This window comes from Opisthocomus hoazin, chromosome 9 (genome assembly GCF_030867145.1).
Source record: "Opisthocomus hoazin isolate bOpiHoa1 chromosome 9, bOpiHoa1.hap1, whole genome shotgun sequence".
NCBI lineage: Eukaryota > Metazoa > Chordata > Aves > Opisthocomiformes > Opisthocomidae > Opisthocomus > Opisthocomus hoazin.
In genome coordinates this window covers 6,322,090-6,350,012 of record NC_134422.1, presented here as the reverse complement: position 1 = coordinate 6,350,012, position 27,923 = coordinate 6,322,090, and the positions used below count along the sequence as shown (strand labels likewise).

Genomic DNA, 27,923 nt, shown 5'->3' with positions numbered 1-27,923 from the left:
ACAACACATTGAAGTTTTATTATAATCACATGGTAGTTAAGAAACAGTTGAGAACTAAGAATTTACATTACATTATACCACGTTTTGTAATTATTCACCTTGTATCCAACCGGAAGATCCTGACAATCTTGAGAACAGCCGCTAACTTTCTTACTGAGGCATTCATTAATGTGGCAGCTTCTCTCATCAGACCCATCACTACAGTCGTCTTTGGTATCACAAACACCACTTTGAGGAATACACTTGCCATTTTTGCACATAAAAAAAGAGCTGTTACATGACTGCTCTGGAAAACAAAAAAAAGGAACAATCTTTGTGTAGTCTATTAGAATTTGGAATGAATTTTCTCACGGATCAGCTGCAATGTGTGCACGTGACATGAAACGATTGCATAAAAATGGAACACTCATTTCTTACTGATAGTATTAGAATATCTTTCACATTTCAGTGCCTTTAAAGGTTTACTCCTCTCCTGGAAAATGTGTGAATACTTCAACTTATTATTCCGTCCTACACATCTGTTTTCATTTAATTGAGCGTCCTCTACATTACCTCTGCACAAAATCTAGTTCTATAGTTTGCAAACCTTAAAAAGCATGGCTTCTCTCCCCTGTGGATGCTGAGGTGTTCAGTACGTGACTAACTGAATTCTGATGCATTCCTTGTCTCAGGACACGCGTACATGTTTTCTTGCCTGTTTGGCAAAACTTGAATATATCAGCTCAGCTACATTCAGGTTCTTCAAATCAGAATCAGAACACTTCTAGTTAAAGCAGGTATCTTGCCTTACCTCAAACCAAGTAAGTGATTTCCATCAAAACTGGTATAAAGGACTAGGCTACTGCACAAGAAAGTTGTAAGATCTAGACAGAAGAACTGGTCTTTCAAAAAGCCACAGAACAGGATATGATATACACACCAGGACTCATTTTCCACTCTAAAAACAGACCTTAGCAAACTTACGCCAGTAGAAAATATCAATTAAAAAAAATCACATTTGGTCAGTAATTTCCCAACAAAAGTAGACCAGCTTTTAACATAGCAAGAAAAACACCCTCTTTTGGATGATCTGTTTTTGTGTGATGAGTATATTAAATGTATTAAACATTTTCAAGGCAAGCTATAAACTTTGACTGTAATTACATTAATATCACCTTATTTTAGTACTAACAGAATTTATGCATTAATGAACTAGCAGCCATCTTATGCCATAGGAACTGAGGGCTTGAGCTTTGTGAGCTGAGATTTTGGACACTGAGGACTGACCACGCTTTCTCTCTGCGAGACATAAGGAACATCACCATCAAAGCACTGGAGACTTAAGCCACGAGGTTTTTATATCTGCCTATCTACAATCCTAAAGCGTTGCTTTCCAGAAAGAAAGGTCACATGTGTTATTCAAAAAATTAAATACGAACCTGAACTTTTGCACTTTATGTTTATAGGTGCTTCATCAGAATGGTCTGGACAGTCAAAATCACCGTCACATTGCCACTGGGAATTTAACAGGCATCTTCCATCAGCACAGGTGAACTCTCCAGGGCGGCAGTGACGATACCCTAGAAATACAGCAATCAATGACTTCATACTTTCGACATAAAATTTTGCATATATGAGGCAATGTAAGTAAAAGTACCTTTAATCCGTAAAGAGATACAAACAATTATATATATACACATGCATGTCTACCAACAAAGTGAGAAATCAAACGTCTCTTATGCAGCACAGTATAGTCGTGAAACAATTCCCACATATGGAAAACTTATTTATACAGCTTTCAATCATAAACACATTTTGTTTTAGGTGTAATTGAACTTTGTGCTATTATCAGGAAATAGCTGTCTAACAGGCACTTTAGAAATTACTATGCCCCAGAAACATTTTTGCGATATGCTTGCTGCTATATGCTTTGTCTTTAAAACACGCAGAACAGTAATCATTTTAACCACACTAAACATGCATTTTTGAAGATGGTCACAAAATCAATACATATAAAATGTACACATTTTCAAAGTTAAAGTGGATTTCTAACAGAAAATTGTAACAGGTAATGAAGTAAAGAAACCAGGGACAGGCATTTTCTTTTTAGAACACAGCTGTTTAACCTGGAGTTCACAAACAACAAAGCAGCAGAAAAATTTAGAAAAGTCAGCACAGATTTATTTTTTTCTATTTGATTTTGAAACATGAAAGTTCCCAGAGGGAGAATCACCTTCTCTGTGTAAGATATTTATTTGTAAGATTCATTACACTAAACAGACTACTAAAAAAATCATGTTCCTGTTTGGGAAAGAAAATTGTAACCTTTCCTGTATTCTGTGTGTATAAATTCTGCCTCAAATAATCTGCAGTCCTTCACAAGAGCCATAAAAGCAAGTCTTGATTTAGTTTAAAACTAAAGAAAAAAATACAAAGTAAATATGGTTATAAAGTAAGAATTAGATAGTGACACTTGTTCTGATTATAAAGAATGATTTTGCAACTCTTTTTTAAAAAAACAAATTATGCTGAATTATCACAGAATCACAGAATGTTCGCGGTTGGAAGGGACCTCTGTGGGTCATCTAGATCAACCCCCCTGCCAAAGAAGGGTCACCTACAGCAGGCAATTATATTTAACATTCCTTTCTCTTGAAAAAAATTGAGGATTTTAAGCTGAAAAAATTTGAATTGTGCAAGATATACATCCAAATTGTAGTAACTACTGAAGCTTTGATTTAACTACTGTATTATCACTGTATTAATTACTGTATTTCCTGCTATCATGTGTAGCTTTTTTCTGATAGCAGATGCAGACAACATTTGACCATCTGGGATGTGATATCCATCTACAACAAGAGAGACCTCATATATATCTTAAGTTGTCATTCAGAAATATGTTAACGCACTACTTTAAAAATGCAGTATGTTATTACACCAATTACAAACTTTACCTGGAATTCAAATAATTCTGAGATCTCCTGAAGTGGTTTATTTGTGGGGTTTTTTTGATTGTTTTTTTTTTTTCCTCTTTTTTTACACAAATTGTGCTTAAAAGAGGATAAGACTGGCTTGATACAGAAAAAAAAATGAAGCTTTTTGATTGTCTGAGACAACTTTAAGCGGCAGTTTTCACAGACCAACAGCTTCACCTCATGTCTGTAGTATTTCACAAGTACGACATCATCAGAAAGGTCATCAGAAATGTGCACAACAAGGCCCTCTGCTTAATATTGCCTTTGCTCTGGATGACAGGACATAACGACACTGGGAACTGAAACCAGAAATCCTTCCTATTCCTGTTATTTGTCCTTTGATTAGCCACATACACAAAGTATTTCATCACCTTGATGAAATTTCCTATTCTTGAATAGAGTTCCTATTTTTTTTTCTTAATTTTTCAAGAACATAGGAAATACCGTACAGGATGAGACAGTGGCTCATCGAGCTCAGTGTTCCGTCCCTGATAGCAGCAACAGGAGATGCAATTTAGGGAGAGTGCATTTTGTTCTCATGCTCTCTCCAGCTTGAATTATTGCTACTTTTTTGGTTACAAATAATGAATTACTAAGATTTCATAAAAGACAGGATTATATAATGGAATCAAAATTTACATCAAAGAAATATTTAGGGATTAGAATAATTGTGAAGTTTCAAAATCTCTTTAGATGTCAATTCTGATACAAGTTAAAAACTGGTTACTCCACTCACCAGTCCCATTTTGATATTCTATCCAAAAAATAGTCTAAAAAGGCCCCAAGAAAATATACCTTTAAATGATACAGATTAAAAAAAAAAAAAAGTTTTAAAAATGGATTCCCTTAACTTAGCTTTTAGGAATACATTCCACACCAAATTTCATCCCATTCTTTAAACTGGCTGCTGAAGATTATCTTTTTTTTCTTCTATCAAGATGCAAAGGTCTAGCTCCAGAATCTAACAGAGCTCTGATCAGGCTACCTAGTTTGCAGTAAATCAGAAATCACACATTTAAATTCTTGGTGAGTTAGGTAGTTTATTTTTACATCCTGACAACACCCTGAAAAGTCTGTTTTGGAGGTTGATTCTCTGAGAGTAGTTCCCTTTCTCCTAAAAGAATGTAACCCTTTCCTGAACTTACACTATAACGAGTTTCCCATACTAGTCACACACTCAGGTGTGTATTTGATTACCAGCTAATAGAAAATTGCATTGCAGCAGCACAACACATAACAAATGTTGCTGTAGATTTCAGTTTATTCAGTAGAAATTAAATAGAGCCAGTGTCTGACAACAGGTCCATACTACAGTTAGATCTGGAGTTTGGACATCCTCTGCTTCTGCTGCCGTTTCCTCCTCCTGCCTTTTTCCTAAAGTCTGTCAAACCATCACTGTTTATTTGTCAGTATTTTAAGGGAACATGCATCTATATGATGCCATAGCAAAGAAATTAAATACACCAGCAAGAAATTAGAAGCATGTAGAAAAAAATGCACCTATTTCTGAAGTTTGTGATTGTTTAGTTCTAAATACTTATGGAGGAACTGAAGACTGCTTCCAAGTAGTCTGATCAGAAAGGTTCTCCTACTCCCTCCACCATTCAACTTGATCATATAGTGCCAAATAAAGGAACAAACCCATACTGAGTCACTTTCTCGGAAGGGTTCTGGCACACATAAACTACTACTACTAACAGAGGAAACAGTTCACAGTTTCACTATCGTGTGGGTCCGCGCTCACGGAGACAGCGATGGGAGCGTAACAGCAGAAGCTGCACACACCACGCGGAGCTGCGTCTCCAAGCTGGTGGGGAGCTGCAGCCCTCCGCGGCTTAGTGGGCACGTGGTGCTTGCAACTCCCTGACCCGGGCTGGGGCAGAAGCTGCACGTAACTCTGCTCTGCGTGCGTCTGCGTGTTCGGAATTTTTGGGACTAGTTGCAAAATGGTGCTCAAAAATGGGTAAGACACATCAGCATTTTGCAGGTGTGATGTACCCACTGCATTGCTGCTATTGATACTGAACGTGTAGTTCACTGATTTCCATTTAGTTATCTGTCATTAACAAATCAACAACCTGCTTTGGTCCTGATTTGGTTTAAACTACACGAACTGAGCAGTTTTTCCCTACAACCCCTTACTGGCACAAACTGCTCCTTTCAAAACACCATGTGGTTTACAGGAGTGAAAAGCAAACGGACTCTGCTAGGAAAGGCGTGTGAATTCCCTTCTTTCTTCCAGGACCTAGAAGTCAATGCCGGCAAGCGGCGTGGCACAGTAGGGGAGGAGCAGCAGAATGAAGTAGCTGGTAAGGAGACTCCAACATCCACACCAGCTGCATTCCAGGGTTTCACTTCACATGAGCTCCCCCCTCTCCTCTCGTGGACTCGTGCCCACCGCTGGCTGAAGCACATCAATTGGCTCCATTTCAGAGGCTTCATGTGGGTTTTTTTTTTCCCCTAAGTTCACTTGCTTCCACACTGCTCCACGTGAGCCCAAATCCAGTGTGTGGGGGCGAGCGGGCAATTGGCTTCAGAGGTGCTCTCCTGTGCTGACCTGTCTAGTGCTGATGTGGCAGGAATGGCTGCTGCCTCTTAAGTACCAGCCTACTTCTGGTGACCACAGAGAGAGAGGACAAGCTGGTGACTGCCCAGTTCATCACGGAAGAAGGTTTTTTCCATGTCATACATAGGTTTAAGAGATGTTGATGAAATCTCTTCTTCATATGACCAGCAAACAAATAAGTTCTTATTTGCTGCATTATATTATTTTCCTAAAATGTTCCATCACATGTTCGACTCAAGTTTTACATGAAAAACTTTACTAAATGCATAACTCCAAAAATGCTGTTTCTTACAATCTTTGGATATCTACTTACATCACCTATGCACATGCACTGTTCAGGTGATGTATACAACAGAAATGCCTAAAATACATAGCTAGCTGTCTTCTGTGGTTCTCATCTCTTGAGCACATTTCACAGAGTAAATAAGCAATATAGATTGCAACTGCACAAATCCAGGTACGACAATCAATAATTTGTCTTTTTAAACAGAAGAATTGCCCTGTATTTTCCATAAATATTATTTATATAGATGCATGTTGTTAACTATGACCTAGATATACTGTACAGACCTTCACACAACATAAGGAACCCCAAATTCATATGAATAGTGAAAATTAATCATTCACATAAGAAACCCCAAATTCATATGAATAGTGAAAATTAATCATTCACATAAGCCTTTAGTTGATATCATTTAACCATGGCTATAATCATGACAGAGTTTCATTACTTGATAGAAAAAAATGCGTGTAGAGACAAAGGGAAAAAAAGCTATATAAAAGACATACATAATGAACAGGAAATTATAGACTGCACGGAATGTATCGACATTTTAAAATTCTGTTAAATGCTATTAGCAATCAACTGTAATTCACAACTATATCTAATAATCTGTCATTGTAGCTCCAGCTCCAAGTTAATACCAAGTTGTATTCATTAATGCATAATTTAAAAGCTAACACTAAAATAATTTTAGAAGTGAAGAGCTCACTTCAACTCATTATTGGAAAAGAAACAGACCTTGCAGAAGGCCTTACAGTTTACAGTCTGAAATTTTTGTATTTACTCTACTTTCGTTATACTTGCCACATTCCAGAGATTCATCTGATCCATCTCCACAGTCATCATCATGGTCACATACAAACTGTTTGGGAATGCAGACTTTGTTACGGCACATGAAAGCATTCTCGTCACAAGTGTTATTAGGAGCTAAGGAAAACACAGTACACAAAAATAAATGAACTTGAGAACCGTAAGATATACAGCCATTTTCTTACAGCAAGATGAAATGAGAAGTAGTTAGTCTGAGTGTATTCCATGGAAATAACCGTATCTTTTAATACAAAGAAGACCACACAATTCACTAGCAAATAAAGTTACTCATCACCACAAAGATAGCTAAAGAAGTACGGACAGCCAACCTCTCACGTAACCCAAGACAGAAAGGCTTCAGAAGTTGACTCTGTCTGCAGCTAACCTAAGATCCGCCTCTCAGGAAACAAACATTTGGGAAGGACAGATGTCCTTGCTATGTTACTCTGCTCTTGAACAAAAGCTCTTTCAAATCCGTGAACACTCAAAATAATTCAGCCTAGAAATAGTAGGTGATAGAATATGCATTCAGTGAAGAGGACATATGTCAATATTTTTAACCTATCCCTTTTTTCTAGACATTAATACTACAAAGCCGCTAATGAAACTACTACCGATCTCCTGACACTTTTAACGGAAACGTATCTCCGAAGACTGGAAATAACAGTTTATAAGGCAAGGGACGTCAAGATCTGAACAATTCGCCAGAATAAATCAGAGACAGAACTGTATCTCCCTTTTTGATGCACAACCTCCCTGACACACAGCAGCATTCTCGTCAGGAAGAGGAATAAAACTGCACAGTCAATAATGTGCTAATTTTCATCAGTACACATGATGCGTAATGTCTATGATGTGACACACATACTGAACTTGAGCTGGTGCGCCTCCATATATATTGACAAAACCTGAAGATGTTAGGCTGGTTAAAATATTGAAGGATCCTGGTATGTATGCTCACGTGTGGTCCATCAATCTTTACTAACAATCTTGACAGTACAAGGCTATGACACTACAGAGACAAACAGCATCTGGATTTCGTAAAGGCAAAATTACCAAGAAGAGAAATACTACTCATTTTTAACACGCGAACATACCACAGCCTGCTGTCGAGAGTTCATCGCTACCGTTAGGACAGTCTCTTTCACCATCACAAAGCCAGTGCTGGGGGACGCAGGCATGGGAGCCTAAGCAACTGAACGTATCTGCCGCACAGGTCACTGAACCTGAAAAAAACTCCATCTCAGTGCTGAACATGCTCTGATTTCTGTTTTTTTTTTTTTTTTTTTTTTTTTTAATTATTTTTTAATATAATGGGTAATGACTCAGTAAGGTTTTTTAATTCTAAAATAAAGCTGAAAGAAGATTTGTTCTGCACAATATAACAACATACTGGCTGAGACTGTATTTTACAGTAAAATTTTGACAATTTGCTATTTCTTCCATTCTTTTCGTTTATTTGGTCTCTTAATCCTCTACATGGGAAATTTAATTTACCTTACTTCAAGATAACTATCCAACAGAATAACTTTTCAAACCAATTTTGGTCTTTATGTTTGACTGCATGTTTGGACTGACTGAACAAAGGAACTAATCTTGTAAACTGCATAATCCTCACATCACGATACTTTGTGCCAGGAGGCTAAAGGTATTCAAAACTTGCATGAGTCAGCCCCATGCAGAAGAGAACAATGTGGACCAACTACAATAGTACTGGGAGTAAGAAAGTGTCTGACAGTTCTAATGCACGTAACTCAATATATTGTTTGACTAATTTTATATTTTTTTCAACTGGCTTTTCTCCAGATAAGAATATTATATCCTAGGATTTCTTTTACTCTGTTTGGAAGTAAACTTTTGTGCAACCCATCATTTAATATATTCTCTTAGGTAAGTTAAATAACTTCACTACAAAGAAGACAGTGTATTTTCTACTGATTTTAATCAGAAGCTTATAAACTAGGTAAACAAATTTTAAAAATTGATTTTTTGTATTATTTATGCAAGAGAAATACAACTTTTGTTTACTTCTACTCATTTGGCATTTTTTGACACTTCTGAAGTTAAACGCCATGTTAAATAAATATTGTTCTTGTAAGACCGAAAAATGTGAAGTCATCTTGATCTCTCCTTTCATCTTGCACTTCAGATGTGCCTCCTGTTCCTAAGCAGAAATACAGGCTTAACTCCCCCCTCCTTGTAACTGGTGTGGATTTTTCCTTCTTCAAGAGATGGCCTACAATTTCATGGGTGGGCTTTCCTCTAATAAGAGAGCTACAGCATATTACAAGTCAAGATATCAAAAGAAGTAATTCTGAACACCCTTGAAAGAAAAAATATTAAAAACAAGAAGGTATGTTGTAGGGACACTTTGCAATTTGTTTTCCCCTCCCTTTTTCTATTTTCTTCTCTAAGTTTCTTATTAAGCTTCAGGCCCTGATGTTTCTTAGGGTTTCACACTGTTCTACGGTAGTCCCAGACGAGGTGCTTGTCTGCTCGTTTCACACCGTCCCCTTTTCCAGGGGAGAGGCGCAGACAGAAACCTTTCCTTTCAAACAGACTTTGCCTCCAACTCCCCGGTCCTCAGCATGACCTGAATACCATGAAAAAATGTATTGTGATGGATGTCAACTTAAAGTTAATGTAGTAATTCATTCATATTTTGCCGTATTAAAACAGTATAATTTCCACCTTCGTGCTTTTCATTTGTTAGCATTTCTACATCTGTGCTTGATTAAGAAACTACTTTAACCAACCACAACTCTGAACATAAGCTGAAGACGTTTCTTCTCTGTCTACTTAACACTTCCAGTAAAGTTATCAACAATATTTTTACTGTGGTACCACACGCAATATATGGAATAAAAAACCCATTGTTGAATGGACTTTAAGAAAAAGGATTTTTGAAAAGGAATAAATATTTAAAAATTGAATTTTTAAAAAGGAAATCTTAAAATACAGCATAGGTTAGAATGGAACCAATATATAAAATATCTCGAAATTGTGACAGTATGACTTGACACAATGTGATTTCTGTTGAAAATAATTCACTAACAGATTTCCAGTCATTTGAGCCCTAGAATGAAAATAAAATTTTCAATTCCTTATGCAACTTGAAAAGTTTGGGAATTTGAGAGGAGTATTATGCAATAATGCTTATGACTGTATATATAAAAAATTTGAAGGGAATAGGAGAAAGAGCTGGGGAAAACCCCCCACATTTAGAGTCTTCAAGCACCTACCACTGAAATGTAAAACTCAAACAGCAATACAGGGATTTTACCATAAGGACGGGTACTGGAGAAAAGTTTGGTTCTCCTTTTGCCCGTGCTGTTGTGCCATTCATATCTTCACCAATAGATGACACAGAAGTCATACAGTCCCCAGAAAAAGGTATCTAGCTGCTGGCTGGAATGGGCTGGGGGAGGATTATGCTCTCGTACCCTATCCTTAACGCACATGCTCTTTGGAGATGCTATACTTGCTCCCTTTCCACCACCTTCCTGGATCACTCGATCTCTTTCAGTATGTACGATCTGACACAATACGGAACAAAAATTATCCTACTTACCACAAATAGCATCACTCTCATCTAAACCATCTCCACAGTCATCCTCACCATCACAAGTCCATTGTTTAGAGATGCATTTGTTTGCAGAGCAAGCAAATTGATTCCATGAACATGATGAATCTAGGAATGACACCAGCCGCTGCATTTGTTAGGTTCACAACAGCACTGTATTCCTGGTATTTTCTAGCATAGTTTAGGAATCTCCACACTGCTTCTTTCTGTCCTCCCAATTTCAGTGTATTAAAACACAGTATAATCCTAATCTTGGTATTCAGGATGTTACTAGTTTGTCTGAGAGTTTGCTTTCACCAATACATTTATAAAAATGTGTAAATAAATAGTAAAACATTCAAAATGCTTACATTATAATATTTTTAAACATTTTGCTAGTGGGATGAGGACAAACACTTTAAAAACATAAATCTGGTTTGTGTATTTCACATGGATGTTACAGCTATAGTGAACTGCTTTATTTTGGTAGTAGGGCAGAGATGGCACAGTCCGTATTTTCCAGCACAGCCTTCCTCTTGGTATTGTAGTGTCTAACAACACCTTTAAAAAATTTCATCTTCTTTTCTCTCACAAGAAAACTTGCTGTGTACTTGCATTCTGTTGTCCCATTTACACTTCTGTATACATTGAAAATAATGGCATGCTTCTGCATTGCAAACTGTCTGCACAACTGTAACTGCTACTATTATTACCTTTCCTTCACATCATCTGCTTTTCCCTGACCTTTCTTTAAGAATAAAATGTATTTTGTTTTAACTGATGACAACAAATTTTAATATTAGCAATAAAAAGATGGGTAAGAGTAGGGAAAAAAGTATGTACTAAACCCCCTTTCCCCTCTCCCACAAAAACTGACAAATAGGTTTTACAATATTGCATATAAGCATGTATGTGTAATAAAAGCTCGAAACGTAAGCACTGAGTTACGGTCCATGAATGTGGTCAACACACAACCTTCCGACTTTCCTAGCACACAGCAGTTTCTAATTTTGAAGTTCAGAGATGTATATATACAATGTAAACTGCAAACCAAACATGGAAGCACGTTAATAGCAACTGGATCATGAAGAGAGTTAACTTACAACTTATATAAAAATTGACAGGCTTTATTTAAATGAGGAATATGAAAACTTGATACTGCTTTTGTTGTCCTGCTCCAATTTAATCATAGAAATAGTCAGTTCAGGTAATCCACACAAATTTAAGTCAAAAAAACAGCTCTCACTACAAGCAAAATCAGCTTGCACTGCTCCACAATGAAGTAGTGTTTAAGAATCTTAAAAGATGTGAGATAGAACAGACCTTTAACCTGGTTCATAGTTTATGCTCTATTTTACTCCCATCACTTTTGTTATTACTTTAAATAATTATACCTGCAGGGCCTCTGGTGCAGAGAAATGTCTATTTTTATGTTATAAAGGTCTATTTTGGTTATTTCCTGTTGTGGTCACAAGATATTGATAAGAACTGATTATCTCTATAAAACTGTCCTAAGGAGGAATTACGAAGAACTAGTAATTGTTATATATTAAAGCAATAGCAAAGTCTGTATACAAATATATCTTTAGGAGAAAAAAAAAAAATTCATAGGACTTTCATTCTGGCATGAGATAGCATTTAAGATATTGGCAGTATGAAGTATTAGAGAGTTGAATTTGAAAATGTAGAATTAAAGACCTTTTATATAGCTCTAGATGCAATTTCTGAGAAAAATGTACACTTCTTTCTGTTTTCAAAGTGCATTAGTGACTACAGAAATAGAAAGAAGATAAAATGCTCACCACAGTGCAATTCATCTACTCCATCCTCACAGTCATTCTGCCCATCACAAAGCCAGGTGGTCAGAATACATCTTCCACTAGGACAACCAAAATAATTTTCTTCACATGTGGGTTTGTTTTGAACTGTGATAAAATAAAGAATGTAATGTAAAATGGTCTCTACTAGTATGATTAGGAGCCTAATATATTTCTGCTAAATTTCTGAGTACTAATGGAGAACAAAGCGTTTATGTCTAAAAATGCAAAAAAAAAATACTATTTGTATTATTTAACTGTTCATAGAAATTAGAAAATAGTGATAGCTAAGTAGTTTAGGGAACTGAAACACTTCATACATGTACAGAAGAATCGGAGAACAGCTTAGTAGAGAGAGCAGTGACAGGATGAAGGGTAATGGTTTTAAACTAAAACAGGGTAGGTTTAGGCTGGATATAAGGAAGAAATTCTTTACAATGAGGGTGGTGAAACACTGGAACGGGTTGCCCAGAGAGGTAGTGGAGGCCCCATCCCTGGAAACATTCCAGACCAGGTTGGACAGGGCTCTGAGCAACCTGATCTAGTTAGCGGTGTCCCTGCTCGCTGCGGGGGGGTTGGACTAGATGACCTCTAGGGGTCCCTTCTGACCCAAAACTTTCTATGGTTCTATGATTTAAGTTAAATTACAAGGACTTCAGGAGGAAAAGCAGTTGAGTTGATAGGTTTTGAGCTCAGGCAGACCAATGTTGTTATTTTATACCAGCTGAAGAAATTGCCTTTCTGATCTATCTGCCAGCATCTGCAAGATAACCTAATTGGGGCAGTGTTTTTGTTGCATTCACTGGGATAACAGCGATCATCAGATCACTACAGATCTGATGCACTCACTGACCACCTGCAGTTACACCACTGATGCTGGAGCCAGGGATTTAGGCCTTGTCACAAATAAGAAAGTTCTTCCCTCCTTGCCTTTCTACTTTGTAGAGCGTGAAAGTCATTTAAGATTTTACTTTTATGAATGCTTAGAAAACAGATGTGAGGCAAGAAAACATACCAGATATTTAGTTTCATGACATAAGCACAAATAGTAGTCTAATCAGAGGCACAGGCTATTTTCAAACTCTCAAACAAGGTCTTTGCCTGGGGAAACCCAGGCGATATACACTAGTTCCAAGCGCTGGAGATCGTGGAAGCTCTCTGCCAAGATTCCTATTACTCCTCTAATGTACTATCGACACTAGTTTTGGTGTCCTTCCCTCCCCCCTTAAAAAGAAAGTTAAAGTTATCATACTTCTCGCTTCTACAGCTGTATGACTAAAAAAAAAAAAGAACAAAGAAGTGGGATGTCTATGATGGCTGGGTTGATATAAAAGATTGTCTAATATAGCCAGGCCTAAATGAGAATTTTGCCTTAATTTTCTGTAAGAACAATGACACTGAAAAAGACTGTTAATAGGAATTATATACATAATAGATATAACAGTCCAAAACTTAATGTTCCAAAGTTGGTCAGTTTTGAATGAAATAGCAAAGGAAATCACATGTAGGTTGAATTGGAATGATATTGCTTCAAAGTAAAGGAAGGACTGATCCAGGCAATTAGTCACACATTAAAATGATGGAACTTTTTGGCACACATTTGAAAAACAGAATAAAGTAATACAAATAAATGGATGATGGAATAAACTCCAACATTAGTTTACTTATGCAACATTAGTTTACTGAAGCTATAGCACATTGCCATCAGAATCTTCTTCGGTATGGAAAAAACCCTATAGACAAAGGAAATACAGTAAATCTAAACTATTTTTAGCTCAATGAAGCATTACATACAGCAAATTCTAAAGACTTATTAGATAATCTGGAGAATATGGAGATTAGACTGAAAACTATAATTTAACGTGCATCTGGCTTATAGTGAGCATGAAAGTTCTTAATATCAGGTTGACTGATGTTAGTGCTGAAGTTCTAGCTTCCTTCTGGATCCTGGTAATATTTTCATCAATGAAGTTGGTACAAAATACATGAGAATTCTAACAGAACCTTTTGGTGACACAACGGGCTCATCACACAGAAAAACAGAATATTAAATGGGAATAATCAGATTATGCTAATTACTAGTGTAGCAAAAATTGGATGGTAATTAACAACATAAAATTAAAAGTTTTATTTTTACTAACTAATAACAGTTATTAATTAGTAAATATTTATTTTTACTAAATAATTCTTAGAAGGAAGAGGGGGTATTGGTCAGAGGAAGACAATTACAATCTAGCATGAGTCAATTATGAAAACAAACATAAATGAAAATTTTAAATGTATTTTCACTGATTCGAGGCAAACATCTGATACATGTGCTACTGGTCTGGTATACGCAAGAGAGATGCAAATTCAAGTGATTAAGACGACACAGGCAGACATCCCTGTCTTGAATGTAGGAATACTAAAACGCCTTGGCTTATTTGCCATTGCAAGTAAAGAGTAAGGATGTGATTCCAGAAGGACTACAAGGTCCTTCTCAGCGTAAGAACAGCCATAAACTGGAATAACTATAGGCTAGAAATTAAAAGAATGAATGAGGTTCTGGGAGACAATAGTAACAGGAACACTATGAGCAACAAACACTACTAATTCTTAATTCTATAGATTTTTGTGTAAAATCTCAATTGCAGGAGAAGATATGCAGGCTTGACATCCCCAGGGTTTTGTTGTTCTTGCACTGTCTTCCGTTTGATCAGAATTTCATAGGATGGGCCTAATCCTACAAATACGTATCAATAGACCTGTGTTCATTAGAGTACTCTCATCCTAAATACAGTTTATAATTTGTTTGTAGGTATGTTTACATATTGTTCTTAATATTCTCAAGCTTAAATGAGGGGTTCTCAATAATAAAGGAACCAATGCATAAATGCCATTCTTCATTGGGTAATAATTAATTAGTTAACATTAAACATGGTATTAAATATCTCAACAACTCGGGTTAAGAATTCTGTAATCCCTAAAAAAAAAATCGTACAATCCCAAACAAATCCAAAACTAAATATTTATTCCTAATACAGCTAGGTATTTACACTCATTCATCATTAAGAATTTTATTTTGTACTGTACTTCAGAATTTAGGGTAACCCAAATAACCTATGAAATAATAAATTAGATACTAAAACCATGATTATGAGATAATGAGCTTTTCTCAAGACTGCAGAAGAGACTTACACAAAAGCACTACACTGCTGCATGAAGGATCTTTTCCTCCATTGCTACTCGATAGGCTCAGAGGGTAAAACTATTTAAACATTAAAAACTTTATGTTAGCTTCTGAAGTTCATTAGCACTTACTCTGGTCATTCTGATAAGAATTGCATCGTTAAGTATCATGAAAGTCAAGGCTTTCCTTCAAATTAAAATACGCCTATATCTTGAAAACATATGTTTCTAACATGTTAGTATTCTGCCTTCTGAAGAAAAACTGATCAGAAAATGAAAAAGTAAGACTTTAAACTGTCAAGCAAGTTTACTTTTTGTTTCTTCCATGTAAGATATTAACTTCAGTTGTTCTTGTTGTTACTCGTTTTTTGCCCATCTCTATTTTAAGAAATTTTTCATATGATTCATTTTCCATGACATTAAGTTTATGAATTTTATTTTTTACTTTAACATGTCATAAGGGTGTAATGCTTTCCCATAGGAAAGCAGAAAAAGCCAGGGAAGACCTAGAAAAATAACACAATCTCCAGCTGTGAATATCTCTTCCTTTTCGGGAAACCTCCAGTTTCAGCCCTGGGACTGGCACTCGAGTGTACCATGATATCTCTCTGTACTGGCTGAAGACCAGAACAATCACAAAAGCAATAACCCTGGCTCGTACCCTGGCAGTCTACCCCAAGTAGCTCACAAAATAAAAGAGAAAGTTAAAAAAGTAAACAAGAAAAGAAGTATCATCCACTAATGTATTAGCTAATAAAAGTTCCTGAGTGATTGTGTTGGTTTCATGAGCTTGACATTTTAATGACTGAAGTTTTACTTAAATAAAAATGATCAATGTCAGACTAAAACTTGAAGAAATAGTAAGCCAGACATTACAGTTTTCTTCAGAGAAATGCATTAGTAATTTGTAATAATTTGCATAATGTAATGAAACACAAAATAAATATTGGTGAAAAAAACTGCATTCAACATTATATTAACCTCTGTATTAAATAAAACTGTATTGACTGAAAGACATTTTGCAACACAATTAGAAAAAATAACTAGAAATATAGAAAAATATTTTTCAAAAAAAAGTAAATTACATTTTTCTTTTTCACAGTTACCTGGGCATTTTAGTTCATCCGTATAATCTCCACAGTCATTAGATCCATCACATATCCATTCTGGCAGTATACAAAGTGAAGTCGAGTTACAGCTAATAAATCCTGAAGATTTTATTCCAAGTTTATAGAAGTAAGCACAGTTTGTATTATCTGGAAAGAGACAGTAAATTACTGTATGCCACCTTATACAGATCGCGAGCCTTATAATTTGGTTTTCAGGTTTAGCTTGAGTTTGCACAGCCCGTGCAGCTGCTGGTATCCAACTAGTAATGACTATGAATTAACTGCTGTATAACAAGGGATAATCATGGAACAGATGCTACGATGAAGCACAGACAAACACGAACTTACTACAGTTCTTTTCATCTGAAGCATCTGCACAATCAATGATCTGGTTGCACTGTGCTGATTTTCCAATGCAAATCCCATCTGCACAACGGAATTCTGTTGAAGCACACATTGCATCTATAACATATGGTTATAAAAGATGTAAATTTGTGTACCAAACACACTGTTCAGATGCATATTATATGTATTGTGTTTAAACATTCTACCTGTTAGGATGAGACGTTCAGAACACACTGTACCTTCCATAGTTAAAAATTCAGTAGAAATACAAGGTCTAATAAACTTGGAAGCATACATTTCTAATTTTTAATTTTATTTTTTGAGCCTAAAAGTCTCTCTATAGATAATTCAACTCAATTTGAGATAATCACCATGTGAGGAAGGAATAAGCACTTTCAAGACCATCTATGAATCTCTTGGATTTCTTTCACGTAACACCAGGTTCGGTTTTTTGCCTGTATGCTTTTCTCTCCAGTCATATTTAGCTAAATGATTAAAAACTACTTAGTGCTTCAAAAGAAAAATACTAGTTATTACAGCTACATAGGTTTTAGCTATATATCATGGAATAGTTTCCCCTCCAGTCTTTCCAAATTGTAATTAAGGATTTGAGTGGTCTGCTAGCTAGTCTTTATTCCTTGGCTGATGAACAGATATAAATATTCATGCTTTAAGACATAAAAACAAATCTGATACAAAAAGGAGAACAATTCTGGTAAGTTTTGCAAAGGACACAGACATTGTCATGCATCTGAGAAGCAAAGAAATAGAACACTAGCTACTTTAAAGAAGAAACAGTGCAGCAGATGCAGAGAAGAAATCGTCCATCTTTCAACCTTTCCATCTGTGGTTAAGATACTCTCTCATTCATTACTTCAAACCAGCATCAGCAACTGTATTTACTGAGTTTTCCCTAGCCAAAAACACTCTCCTTCTAGAAGACTCTAGGTGTAAAACAAAATTGGACTTCACATTAATCCCGGCATATGGTCTCTCAAACATACCAGTGTGCACCTGCTTGTTTTTGAATTCTAATGAAACTAATCCCAGCACCTGTAATTCCAGTAAAGTTATATGTATCTTCTAGCTACTTCTATTTACATACTAAATATCTAGAGAGCCATACTCTGAAATAATCTTGTAAGTAACTGTCGTTTACCTTTACAGTCAAATTCATCAGAGTTGTCACCACAGTCATTTGCACCATCACATACTTTGTTACTTGAAACACAGCGACGGTTAGAACATGGCTTGAAACCCTTCCGACAGCCTCTGTTTTCTGGAAAGTTAAGTGCAAGCACATCACTTCATCTAGACACTTGATATGAAATAAAAATAGCATCACATTAAAATCAGACACATGTTCCAGAAAAATGTTTTAAATGAAAACGCATTTGAAGCTACAAGTAATACTTCGGCAACTGTTTGTTCACCGTCCAGCAGAAGAACTTGGACTGAGAAATACATAAAGAATAATAAACGAAAGCACGATGACAAAGAACTAAAGAATGATCAGAAATGAAAAAGGAAACCCTAATTCCACATTTTCACTATCTTGTGGCATAAAAAGCCCATGTGCTTTAAATGCATTTGTTTAGACACACCGTTGTCAGGGATGTGACAATGTTTGCATACAGCATCAATAATGCTATCACATAGAATGAAATATACCAAATTTGCCCTGAGCCACATCAGGAATAAATGGGAGAGTAAAAATAACAAAAAATATTAGCAGAACAATTTCTGGATTTCTGAATACCAATATGGCAAGTGTTCTGCTCAAGCAGGTACGCTATTGAAGTATGTACGAATGTTACAAACGTTGATCTGTTTGACAGATCAGGAATTGCTTACTAAAGCCCTAACCATTGTAGAAGTCATGCCACAATAACAAATAAATCGTGTTCATTGGATTAGTTAATCAATAATAATGAGTCCAGCATCCTGTACTTTATCAGATTCAGAAAACAACATACTGTATATGAGCTAGCACATGACAGAACCGCAGTTCTTCCTGCTTTTTCCAACGTGCAGCAAAATGTGGTGTCATTCTTGGTTTGGTTTGGGGCTTTTTTAATTAATTCTTTTGTCTAAGCAAGATGCATATATAAATACAAATATGTCAACACATACTTAGTAAGGAAACCCAAGAAGGAATTCACAGATATGTGTCATTTACTTTTCAGTGATTTGAAGCTGTCACTGCTAATTCAAGGGCCTTTCCCCCCTGGTAACTAGAAGTGCTTTGTGTATTCCATGTTCTTATTTCCTTGTTTGATGTGTTCTCTTTTTTTTCCAGATTCAAACAAACAAACCTCCTTAGTTATCTGCATGTAGATGATCTGATAGAATGTTGCTATTAGTTGTACATGACACTATCAAAGCAATTATCACATAAAAGTCTGAAAGCTAGCGGGCCACAAATCACAGATGAAAGAAAAAAAATTAAATAGTACCAGTTGCTATACTCAGACGGATAGTGTTAATTTCTTCAAGGAAGAAAAATGAAGAAAGGTATTCTATTTCTTTTCTACAGTATCACCTGGGCTATTATTCCAGCATCAAAACTTGGAGTTGGACTCTATGATCCTTATGGGTCCCTTCCAACTCCAGATATTCTATGATTCTATTACAACGGCAGGGGTGAACTCCAGGAATTAAAGCAGACAGTTTCATAAAACTCTAGAGGTGGCAGGTATAAACATAATAGGTGGGTTGGAAACAACACGAAATTGTTCACATGGGAAACAGAAGAGATAGAAAGGCTGTGATATGAATATACCGAACAAGATAAAGGCTAAGAGTCACAGGCATACAGGTAACGAGGAGATTTCACTTAACAGCCAGGATACAGGAATCCACTAAGGTGACTCTGATTTAGGAACTTTATTGAACAGCAGTGTTTTCGACACTGCAGCAGGCACAGTTGGACACAAAACATCTGGAAGTGATTCAGTCAGTGATTATTGGGGGAGGAGAAGGGGGGGATAGAACCCATTGAAAAAAACACAAATGTAAAGAGTAGACACTCTTGCGTTTAACTTGTTGCAAGGTGCAGCTATTACACAGTCATTCTTCTCTTTTATAATGTTATTATTTGGGTGTTTTCTATTCACAATCAGAGAGAATCTTACTAAATACTCAAAAATAAATCAAAATTGCTAAATTAAAGCTGAAAATACTCAAATTTCTGTCTTTGAAAAAGCAGCTAGCTGTGGTTTTCCTTATTTTTGTTTTAGAGACAGACATGAGCACATTTGAGATGCTTTTTTAAAATACAAGTCACCTAATACACGAAGTTTGCAAGGAAAATACGTTCATGTATAAGTACTTCTATCCCTATAAAGTCAGGGTTTTTTTAACGTGCAAGCTGGCATGTTCCTCTTGTGCATCTTGGTGAGCAGTTGGTATGAATCAGTAGAAAACTCACACAGGAACTAATGCAAGCATGTATAACCAAAATAATAACGTCAAGGTGAAACGTCTGGAAATACTTACCACAGTAGAAAAGTTTCTCATCAGACTTGTCCTTACAATGAGCAATGCCATCACAAGTCAGCTGATAATCAATGCATTCACCATTTCCACATTCAAACTCAGAATAAATGTTGCAAGTAGAATTTTTAGCTAAAAATAAAGCATATTAGCATGTAATTTTTAACAGCTTTTACACTTAGTGAAAATGAGAAAAATGTTGGATGCATTTAAAATATCTCCTACACAGTTTTTGAAAACTTGAGTACCAAAAAAACCCGACCACGGCACCAGAATTTAAAAGCTTCTACAAAGTAGCGGCCTGCAAGACTGCTATAATTCTCTGTAAATTGTTGAAATTATGCAGGATTGAGGACAGATATCTAAAGAGCAAACAATTTTTTGAAATGTTATGTTGGGGTGAATTCCAAACCAAAGTAAGAGAGTCTGTAAAAGAAAAATACACAGGCAAATATCCATGAAGGAACATGTAGTGAAGCAGCTCAAAGGCAGTGATTCTGATAAGACGATGGCTTTGTAACTATTGTGCTCCACTATCCTCTACCCACACGTGTCTCTTTACAACCCCCAGCTTGTATGCAGTTGCTTAACAGACATTTAAAAACCCTCTGTAACACAGCCCATCCGAAGGCTAGAAGTAAACACTTCCCATCGCCTCACAGTTCATTTGAACTCTCAACTCCGTTTCGTGGCACTGCGCAGCTGCTCCGTGTCTGCACAGGTACCAGCGTTCATGTACTACATCCAATGCCGAAGATACAGCCTAACCCCCAGTGAAGAAAACCTGTTGTTTGTATTTTATTTCTTTCTTTATATTCACAAAAAAAAAATCATTGGTAGACACCCAAGTTTTTTGCGTTGTCACCTGCTCAAAGTGGATGTGTTATCTACTATTTTAGAATAGAACAAGACGTACTCCCGGTTTGTCTTGCATATACATTTTCTGTTAGTTCATTTAGAAACTAAGAAAGTATTACAAAATCTACACAGAACCATTTGGTCCTGAACTTCGTGCTAGCACAATTACTTCATCTGTATGGTTCTAAACAAACTAGCAGGCTTGAGAGAAAGGAGAAGTATATAGGACAACTCAAGAAGAAAAACAGGGAAATGACACCTAATTATTATGCTTTTTTTCTTGTTTCCATTATAATTACTTCAGCACAAATTCAGGAAGCTCTGATGTCCACTATATGCAAAAGTGAAGCCAATATAAATAGAAAACACTTCTTGATTTGATTCAAACATGAAGAAAAATATAAAAGGAGTGCTGAAAATACAGATTCTGGACAAGGTGAGATCTGATCCTGAATATAATTTATTCAGTCCTTTAAATGTTAATCAAGTTTATCACAGCATTTGTTTTTCTCTCTTCCCCCCCTCCCAGTTTTTAGAACTGTAAGAACCTGAAGCTTAGGAAAAGTCATTCTCAACTACATTTGTAGTTCATCTAGTTCAGTACCTTAGACTGCAATCTTCAGAGAAAGATGGAGACAGAAATTTTATGTATAGTATAATCTGCCCTCAGTTAAAGTCCAACTGAAAATCCTTGTCGAGATTGCTTCAAACCCCAACTCTCAGAAACAAAGCATTTTAATTCCTTTCATAACTGCTTATTTGATTAGTAACAAGTAGCCTCAGTAGTCTTATCATCCATATAATCAGCCAATCCCTCTTTGAATTTTACCAAAGCTTTGTCTCAAGAATCCTGGCTGGCAGTAAGTAATCTAGTCTAATTACACTTTAAAAGGACAGTTAATTCCTTTTATCATTTGGAATTGCTAACTTTTACTTTTATTGAGTATCCCTTTCAACCACGTTATGAAGAAAGCAACATTTCATCTCACAGCTAAACTATAAAGTCCGTCTTGTTTCCATCCTTCCCGTGCTAGTCAATCCCAACGTTTAATGTTTAAGTCTTTTTTTTTTTTTATTAATAATACCTCAGATCAACATGTCCAGCAAACATTCTGCAAAATAATGTAGAACGTGGAATCTTACATCATGGTCTAAATGAGGATTTAGATACTGTTTTACCTAATAGCAACATTAGGAGTTAATGCTTTTGGAAAACATAAATGCCATGAAATATTATAACATAAATTATCAGACCTTTAAATCGATCTGCTGAACCTGTTTCACCTCCACTGCTGATCACTGCCTCAACCAGGTAAAAAACAGGTGAAAAAAAGTGCTTTAATTAACTTCAGCAATTCACTGATATAGCCTTAGACAGACCCAATGGATGAATATAGATACTTCTATCTATCTCAGAGGTAATTATGATAGATATGTAAAAATCAAAATTATTAATAAGAAAGTAGTCTCTTACTACCATAACAGCAGTTTTGTTTTTCATCTCAGTTTTGTTTTTTTAAGCCTCTTCGGGATGCCAGCAGCCATCTTTCTCTCCCACCCCCAACCAAACCAGGACTTTTATTGCATTCATGCAGTGAGTTTAAATCATTACGTGAAAGAAATAAAGTCCATGACATTTAATGAAGTTAAAATGAGGATCAGTGAAAGATTTGTCTCCTTGCTGCTCCAGGCATTAAGAATTCCAACTCTTCTTTGTATTTTCTCTAATTCTAATTAATCTAGAAAAAGGAAATGTTTATGATACAAATACCTTAACCAAGCATTGAAAAACTTTTAGCCTGCTACAATCTGATCCTTTCTTCTTTAGCAGCCATTGAGGTTTCTGCCCTGCTGTGATGAAGTAAAAAAACCTATTAGGCTCTTGCCAGCCTAGCAATGAAGGAAAAATTCCTTGTCAGATTCATAGAGGGTGGGGGCAGTTCATTCCAAGTCCTTAGTAATTCCTGTACTTTACCGTACTCTGCCTCATGACTAAAGGGATGGGAGAATGCTAGCTGAGCAAGCGACGGACCTGACCCACAAGAACAAGTGTAGTCCAGTAGGCAATGGAGCTTTAAGGAATTTTCCAGCTCCAAGCGGTCTCTTGAACAATCAAAATCTATAAATCCCAACAGTGTGGGATGGTGAAGTAAGGTGATTATATAATCCTGGTGGTAATATTCCATCTATGGGAAGCAGAAATGTCTGGCTCTATTGGAAAATATCTTTTTGTAAAGTAGTAAAGTCTAATTAATATCTTTGAGCCATTAACAATCAGATACCTGTCCACAGAATCTCAATTGATCACTGGATTCTGAAACAGTGTTATAGTTTAAATTGAAATCTTTACCACTGTAAATCAACTGTAAAATTCATTGCATCTCAATTATACAGCTAGACAAAACAGTTTTGGAGTAAGAGCTGTAAATATAATACAGGTTAGTTGTGCACTACTTTACTGTTGCATTTTGACTCTAAATTGGCTGTATATTCCCTGTTGCGAAGGATAAGAATTTTAACCCTAATACTTCCATATATTTAATTAGAGAACCAGGTCTTTCTGTGAAACCTCAATGAGCTTATAATGCATTACGTAAAGACTGAGTTAACAACTAACAACAACATGTATGTGTGAGCCGAAGGTACATGTGGAAGGGAGGGGCCTGTACAAGGCTCAAGAAGTTGACCCATGCAAACCTCGTGAGGTTTAACAAGGCCAAGCGCAGGGTGCTGCACATGGGTTGGGGCAGCCCCCACTATCAATACAAGCTGGGAGATGAAGGGATTGAGAGCAGCCCTGAGGAGGAGGACTTGGGGGTGCCAGTGGGTGAAAAGCCGGACATAAGCCAACAATGTGCACTCGCAGCCCAGAAGGCCAACCGTGCACTGGGCTGCAACCCCAGTAGTGTGGGCACAGGGCGAGGGAGGGGATTCTGTCCCTCTGCTCCACTCTGGTAAGCCCCAACCAGGAATCCTGCGTTCAGCTCTGGAGCCCTCAGCACAGGAAAGACATGGACCTGTTGCAGCGGGGCCAGAGGAGGCCCCAGCAATGATCCGAGGGCTGGAACCCCTCTGCTGTGAGGAAAGGCTGGGAGAGCTGGGGCTGTTCAGCCTGGAGCAGAGAAGTTTTTGGGGAGACCTTACTATGGCCTTCCAGTAACTGAAGGGGCCTACAAGAAAGCTGGAGAGGGACTTATTACAAGGGCATGGAGTGACAGGACAAGGGGCAATGGCTTTAAACTGAAAGAGGGTAGATTTAGCTTAGAAATAAGGAAGAAATTTTTTACTGTGAGGAGGGTGAAACCTTGGCACTGGTTGCCCAGAGAGCTGGTAGATGTCCCATCTCTAGAAACATTCAAAGTCAGGTTGGACGGGGCTCTGAGCATAGTGTTTGAGTTGAAGATGTCCCTGATCATTGCAAGAGTGTTGGACTAGTTTGCCTTTAAAGGTCCCTTCCAACCCAAACTATTCCATGATTCTGTGATTATATGGTGACCTATGAAGCACATGAAAGTGCAGAATAAAACTAGCAATTCCTGTATTTGTTTGGGACATGTTGGTAGCTACTGTATGATTATAATTATTATATACATACTAAACGTATGCATCTGGTTTCATTTAATAGCAATATTTTAGGAAATTAAGCAAGAGGCAAAGCTATGAATCCAAAATAAACATGGCAAAAGAAATGTTAGGATTAAAATCTTAGATACAATAACCATGCAATTAGCTTGGTATGGTATAAAAGAAATTACAGGCTCCTCAGAAAGCTGTGAAGCTGAGCTGCCAACCCTAAGAATCTAATTCTACAGGACTGGGGTCCAGCCCTAAGGATGCCTTAAGCCAATTTAAAATCACATCAATGCTTAAAGGTATAATTCTACCCCTTAACTCATCACAGTCTTCTGTTCTCACTCGTTTTCTTTAACTGGCTCTAGTGATATTGCAATGTGAAGTTGAACTAGCTCTACTCCTTGATGCAACCAAAACTAGGTCTAAACCCCAAAAATCCTGCTTCCCAGCCAAGCAAGTTAGTGAGGTCTTCATTCAGTTACACAATTGTTACTGCTGATGAAAGGCACATGGTGGGAGGGAGAATAAGACTGTCCTCAGCAGAAGCACACCTCATTCTTCTTCAACTGATCATTAAACACCAGTATTCTTTCCCATCATGAAAAAAATGACATGAAAATACTATTGACTTAGATGTACCAGGAAAGCCCAATATCATTCTAGCATGATAAATATCGGTGGCATGACCAAAAAAAGCTCTATTAGCAAAGGAGTAGATTTGCAAAATAACCAGCACAGGTATGTCAATGAAGGACTACATCTCTTCATACCGCACACCAACACAGCTCTGCATATATGGATCAGTATTTTAAAAGTGACTCTATCAGTAGAAGAGAAACCACTTGTTAGGCTGCTCAGGAGAAACAGACTGCCACAGAAGAGTCTGAGGCAGGTAAGCTGTCTAAGCTTCTAGGAGGATGGTAAATCTCGCTAAATCATGTACAAACTTTAAACACCATTTTTCTTGGATGTTATAGTGTCTCTCTCTACTGTTATGATCAAAACAAATACTTGATTTAAAGAAAGCAGGTGGGTCAAAGCTATAAAATAACGCAGTGGAACGGGCATACTTGGCAGATATGGTCATGGAGAACTTGATCTAAGAGCTGGGATTTCTTTGCCATGGAGGTAAAGGTCAAAACAAACCACCAGAATTTGGATGGGGTCCCTAACTGTGACAGAACAGCTACAATACAGTGACATTAACAAAGACACAAGGAATCGTGCGCTTCCTCCCCAGCTTTTCCTCCATTCCAAATTCAGTTAGCTACACTTGTCGAGGGGAGAAGCACAAAGTCATGTTCCACCTTATGAACGTGGGTCACCCCTGGGGAAACAGCCCAAGGCTTTCCAGTTAATTCACGTCTGCTAAGGCACAGCATTACTGACAGAGATTTACTCCAAATTATTAGAAAAGCTGGAAGAGTGCAGAGTGTGTATATACATCACAGCCCTCCAAATTACCAGCACATAATTCCATGTCCAGAGAGATCAATTCTGCACAGGGACAGTGTGATCTAAAGAAGCTGCAGTGGATGACCACATATTCTGAACCACTTCTGAACGACGATAAAATAGTTATCTCGCATTTTCTTTATCATGTGTTGAGGCATACTGGTTCAGAGGTAGTATGGGAAGATGTGAGAAGAGGAAAACTTAGAACAGTGTAATATGGAACATTCCCCAACAAAACTGGTCTCCAAGGAGTCTGCCAACATAAAGTGATACATTCCCCAATTACTAAAACACTAATTCTACATAATTAAACAAAACAGCTGGTTAATAAGTTACAATTATTCTATATGCCTAAGGACATCAAATGAAAATATTTGTACTCAGCAGAAACAAATTGCAAATACGAAATGTTCAGCAGAACACAACTACCCAAACTGGAATTTAAGAAGAGCATAAGTATTAACACTTTTTAACCCCTGGAAAGCCTTATAAGACATAAACCAATTGAAAGCCTGGTATGTGCTGAACTACCAAATCAATTTTTACAGTATAGAGATGCAATAAAATTAATGACTTGGGCTAACTGTCTCTGCTTATGATAGCCAACTGCATCACAGCATAGCAAAGCATTGTGCCAGCCAGTATTACTTACTCACACATCTGTTATCATCTATCAGTATTCTATCCCCTCGACACGAACAGTTCACTCGTCCATCAGGAGTCAGAAGGCATAAATCATGACAACCTCCATTCATTTGTGCACAAGGAGATAACTCACCTGAAAAACAAATGATAAAAGATGAACTCTGTTTTATTAAATTTGCTTCAATAGCCAACGTCTTTGAGAGTACAAAGGTCACCGTATCTCAGATTCATGGGTAATTGACTCAAGTTTTATCAGTCAGATGACAATGTCAGCATGCCTCAGAAGCTAGCATACTGAAGATAAACAAACAGAGTTACCTTGAAAATAATAATTTTTAAACCTCACAACATTCAAAACTGCTGATATTTGACAGGAAATTATTTAACTGTTATCAAATGAGCACAATGTCCAGAGCAGAAAATTGTCATTCACTAATATTTATTTACTTGGGGAAGAAGTTACATCCCAACTTTCGTTAGCAGTTCCTAAAAAAAAAGAATTTATGAAACACCAAGAAATGTTTAAACTTGGTTAAAAATAAGTAAACTGCTTGAAATGAATAACACTGGAATCGCCAAAATAGTGTATCTTGCTTTCTAACTTACAACTGTTAGTATCGTTGGCAACAGCAATAATGCCCATTGGCTGATGTGGGATATCAGAACGAAGAACTTTTGTATCTCCTCCTGTATATTTACTGGAACGCAGAATAGCTCTTCTCACCCCGTCTGACCAGAAGATATAATCATCATATACAGCCAGGCTGAGAAAGGTACCTGGTCCAGATTTGACAATCACCTAAAATACATAAGTACAGAAGAGAAACATGAGAAGAAATGTCTCTAAATAAGACATTTTGAAAGTGCAAACTGTGATTCACATCACTGTATAGTTTTAGACGAAACAATTCTTGCATACTTACAGCACCTGCAAAAAAGAGGTAACAGCACTTAAAATGTGTTAAAAGGGTGCTACAGGGGTTAACTGATTATTTATCGATACATCCAGTTTCAGAAATCCAGGTGTCTATTCCCTAAATAAAAAATAAAAATAAAAAATCACAGTTTATCTAAGTGTGCTTGTAAAAATACCTGCTCAGCACACTACCTTCTTAACAGCCCGAACAGAACAGAGGAAAAGAGGTACTTTTACCATGGCTGGAAGTCTAAAAACTCTCAAGTCTTCATGAATCAAAGCCAGAAGCACATTTCAGAACTGAAGAGCGTTCACCACTATGATCACATTAGAAACTTGAACCCAAGACATTGAGTTTTATGTGTTT

General features: G+C 36.8%; 1 protein-coding gene across 3 annotated transcripts in view; it reads right to left on the bottom strand.

The window, feature by feature from the left end:
• The window catches only part of LRP1B (LDL receptor related protein 1B), a 760,762-nt gene that overhangs the window by 126,217 nt on the left and 606,622 nt on the right, over positions 1-27,923 (bottom strand). For all 3 annotated transcript variants that reach the window (XM_075430359.1, XM_075430360.1, XM_075430361.1), the window contains 12 exons: positions 27,247-27,439; positions 26,648-26,773; positions 20,113-20,241; positions 17,774-17,893; positions 16,618-16,731; positions 16,267-16,416; positions 11,978-12,100; positions 10,185-10,304; positions 7,711-7,839; positions 6,608-6,730; positions 1,419-1,559; positions 99-286 (listed from right to left, as the gene is read on the bottom strand). In XM_075430359.1, coding sequence (XP_075286474.1) covers positions 99-286; positions 1,419-1,559; positions 6,608-6,730; positions 7,711-7,839; positions 10,185-10,304; positions 11,978-12,100; positions 16,267-16,416; positions 16,618-16,731; positions 17,774-17,893; positions 20,113-20,241; positions 26,648-26,773; positions 27,247-27,439 — 1,656 coding nt within the window. The remainder of the gene's footprint in view (positions 1-98; positions 287-1,418; positions 1,560-6,607; positions 6,731-7,710; positions 7,840-10,184; positions 10,305-11,977; positions 12,101-16,266; positions 16,417-16,617; positions 16,732-17,773; positions 17,894-20,112; positions 20,242-26,647; positions 26,774-27,246; positions 27,440-27,923) is intronic.